At 55.0% G+C, this 3,515-nt stretch overlaps 1 protein-coding gene across 1 annotated transcript in view; it reads right to left on the bottom strand.

Moving 5' to 3' along the window:
• Window positions 1–3,515, bottom strand: part of FAM129B (family with sequence similarity 129 member B) — a gene marked incomplete at both ends in the record, with an annotated part of 27,640 nt that overhangs the window by 17,880 nt on the left and 6,245 nt on the right. Inside the window, one exon of the mRNA XM_021719035.1 lies at window positions 18–146. Within this exon, the coding sequence (XP_021574710.1) occupies window positions 18–146 (129 nt within the window). The remainder of the gene's footprint in view (window positions 1–17; window positions 147–3,515) is intronic.

Here is a 3,515-nt window from a genome sequence, read left to right on the forward strand (position 1 = left end):
GGAGGGGGCGGGCTCACCACTTTGTTGTCGTAGAGCACCAGCCCGTAGTTGTGGGGCACGAGGCTGAAGCGGTTCCGCCACTTCTTGCTGTCTTCCTGGTACTGGAAGAGGTTCCCCGAGAAGATGATGCGCTCGTCCAGCGGCACCTGCGGGCAGAGGGGCGTGAGGCCGGCCACCCGCTGCCGGGAGACGGGTCCTGGGGAAAGCGACGGCCGGCCGGCGCTGCCTGTGCTCCCGACCTCCACCCCAACCTCGCCGCATCCCCCCAAAGCCTCTGAGGCTGGGCGGCAGCTCACACGCTCGGCAGAGAAGAGTGGGGGCTCGGGCGGTGACCAGGCCTCGGACCCAGGCCAGGCAGCCACTCAGGACCCAGCCACCGACAGCGTCTCCCACTCCACCCCGGCCCCAGGCAGGCACGGCTCCATCACCCGCTCCTGGCTGCAGCCTCCACCGCACGGACCCCAGGGCCTGGGCAAGTCTCTCCCCAGCTCTCAGCCTCAGTTTCCCCTCAGGGCGAGGAAAACTTGAATGATGGAGCTCCAGAGAGCCTCCCCAGCTCTGACGGCTGACGCGATGGCCTCCCTGAATCTGGGGGAGAGTGCAGGGAAAATCAGCCCCGGGGTGCGTGGGGTCTGATCCACGTCCTGTCAGGCTGCTGACCTGCGTGGGCCACAGAAGCGCCCAGACCCTCCTCCCAAGCCCTGGCTCTGCCTGACTCGCGGCCTGTCCTGTCACTTCTTTGGGCCTTGGCTTCCTCATCTATACAACGGGAACAGTGAGAGTCGGCACACAACACTCAGGGGCCTCTGTGACCACCGTTACGAGGATCTGGCGTCCCGTGGACTGAATTATTGGGGATGGGGGGGCCACAGACCAGGGGTGGGAGCCCAAGCGGAAGCTATGGCAACCCAGGCACAAGGGCTTCCTGAGCAGACAAGCGCCAGGAAGCTTCTGGAAGAGACAGACAGACGCCACACGGGAGAGGCTGTTTTGGATGGAAGGAGCTCGGGGGAATGTAGCGTTCCTCTCTGCTTCTTGACAAATTCTATTCATTCTAAAATAAATATGATGGGCCAGGCTCAGTGGCTCAGCCTGTAATCCCAGGGCTTTGGGAGGCCAAGGTGAGTGGCACAATCATGGCTCACCACAGCCTGGACCTCCTGGGCTCAGGCAATCCTCCTGTCTCAGCCTCCCAAGTAGCTGGGACTACAGATACGTGCCACGATGTCCAGCTAATTTTTTTAATTTTTCATTTTTAGAGACGAGGTCTTGCTCTGCTGCAAGGTCTTAAACTGGTCTTGAACTCCTGGACTCAAGCAGTCCTCCCGCCTTGGCTCCCCAAAGTGCTGGGATTGCAGGCATGAGCCCCTGTGCCCAGCCTCCTGTCCGTCTTGACCTCGGAACGCTTCAGGGGTGTCCCCTCTGCGAGCTCTGGCCTGCTCTTCAAGGGGAAACAGAAACACTCCTAGAAAAGGAGAGCCATTGTGCTCACACAATGGGACCTGCAGACTGCTTCCTACCGGGAATAAAAATATTTACAGGAAAAGAAAATGGCTCCCCCAGCTCCCCTCCCCCAACACACATGGGCTTTGCCCAAGTCACCAAGCTGCCCCCAGCAGTCTACAGCCAGGGGTTTGTATTTAGATCCCCCACACCTGGCTCTCAAATCCACATCTTTTCTCTCCTAACACCCTAGGGAGACCCCTACGCCTGCCAGGGCTCCGAAGTTGCATTCTTCTCCCTGATTAGGACAGGAGCCCTGGGACCTAGGGCCAGGGACTCAGGGGAAGGGACAGCCCCAGGGCAAGGCTGTGGAGAAGCAAGCTCACGGCCCAGGCAGGCAGCACCCCCCACCACCCCATTCGCCCCCAGATCCTGGGGCAGCTCGCAATGGGCAGCCGGCTGCAGTTTGAGTTTTATTTTTAAGACTTTCAAATGGCAAAGTCGTGTTTCGACTGGAAGGCCTGCAGGAAATGAAACAATATTTTAGACTCTGACAAGCTCGCCCATGCTGCGGTCAGAGAGAGCGCAAAACCCAGGCGAGACGGCCGGGGCTCCATCTCTTCACTGCCACCCACCACGGGAGCCTCAGTGTCCACATCTCCGCTGTGGGCTAAGTGAACAGGGCCAGCATAAGAAAACTGCCATTTTGGGGTTTTTTTCTGTTGTTGTTGTTGTTGATGACAGTTCACCACAGCCTTGACCTCCTGCGCTCAGGTGATCCTCCTGCCTCAGCATCCTGAATAGCTGGACCTACAGGCATGCATTACCACATATGGCTAATTGTTTTTATTCTTATTTTTTTGTATTTGTAGACATATGTGGCCCAGGCTGGTCTCAAGCAATCCTCCCACCTTGGCCTCCCAAAGTGCTGGCATTATAGGTGTGAGCTACCGCCTCAGGTCTGGCCTCTGTTTGTATTATTGTTAATATTTTTATTCCATTCATTATTTCTATTATTTTTCTAATAAAAACAACTGTTGTTTTGATGAGCCATGATTATTATTCTTCCTGTTATTATGATATTATCATGACTTGACATCATGACAAGTTTCTGAGTGACAAAATGGGACCAAAAATCTGCTTTTCACAGATTGTAAGCAATTCCATTTTACGGTTTTTGTTTTTTTTTTTGAGTCAGTGACTCACTCTGCTGCCCAGGTTGGAGTGCAATGGCACCGTCATGGCTCACTGCAGCCTCTACCTCGTGGGCTCAAGCAATCCTCCCGCCTTAGCCTCCCAAGTAGCTGGAACTACAGGCACATGACACCATGCCCAGCTAACTTTATGAAGAAGCGAGTTCTCACTGGTGGGCACAGTACCTCATGCCTATAATCCCAGCACTTTGGGAGACCAGCCTGGGCAACATAGCGAAACTTGCCTACAAAAACAAAAAATTAGCTGGTTGTGGTGTCGTGCACCTGTATCTACAGCTACTTGGGAGGCAGAGGCAGAAAGATCACCAGAGCCCAGGAGGCCCAGCCTGGGCATCAGAGTGACACTCTGGCTCGAAAGAAAGATAAAGAAAAAGAAATGAGGTCTTGTTATGATGCCCAGGCTAGCATGTTACTATTCTTGCTTACATGTTACTATGTTTTCTTGCAATAAATATGCACCCCTGGCCCTGGGCAATATAGCAAGACCTCATCTCTATAAAAAATTAGTCAAGCGTGGTGGCACGCAGTCCCAGCTATTCGGGAGGCTGAGGCGGAAGGATCGCCTGAGCCCAGGAGGTTGAGGCTGCAGTGAGCCATGATCATTCCACTGCACTCCTGGGCAACAGAGTGAGACCCAACTCAAAAAAAAAAGGGGGCCAGGCTCGGTGGTTCAGCCTGTAATCCCAGCACTTTGGGAGACCAAGGTGAGTGGATTGCCTGAGCTTGCGGGTTTGAGACCCACCCGGGAAACTTGGCGAGACCTCGTCTCTACAATAAATCAAAAACTAGCCAGGCGTGGTAGTGCGCGCCTGTAGTTCCAGCTACTCGGAAGGCTGAGGCGCAAGGATCGCCGGAGCC

This window comes from Carlito syrichta, unplaced genomic scaffold, assembly GCF_000164805.1.
Source record: "Carlito syrichta isolate Samal-C Ts95f unplaced genomic scaffold, Tarsius_syrichta-2.0.1 Scaffold314087, whole genome shotgun sequence".
Taxonomy (NCBI): domain Eukaryota; kingdom Metazoa; phylum Chordata; class Mammalia; order Primates; family Tarsiidae; genus Carlito; species Carlito syrichta.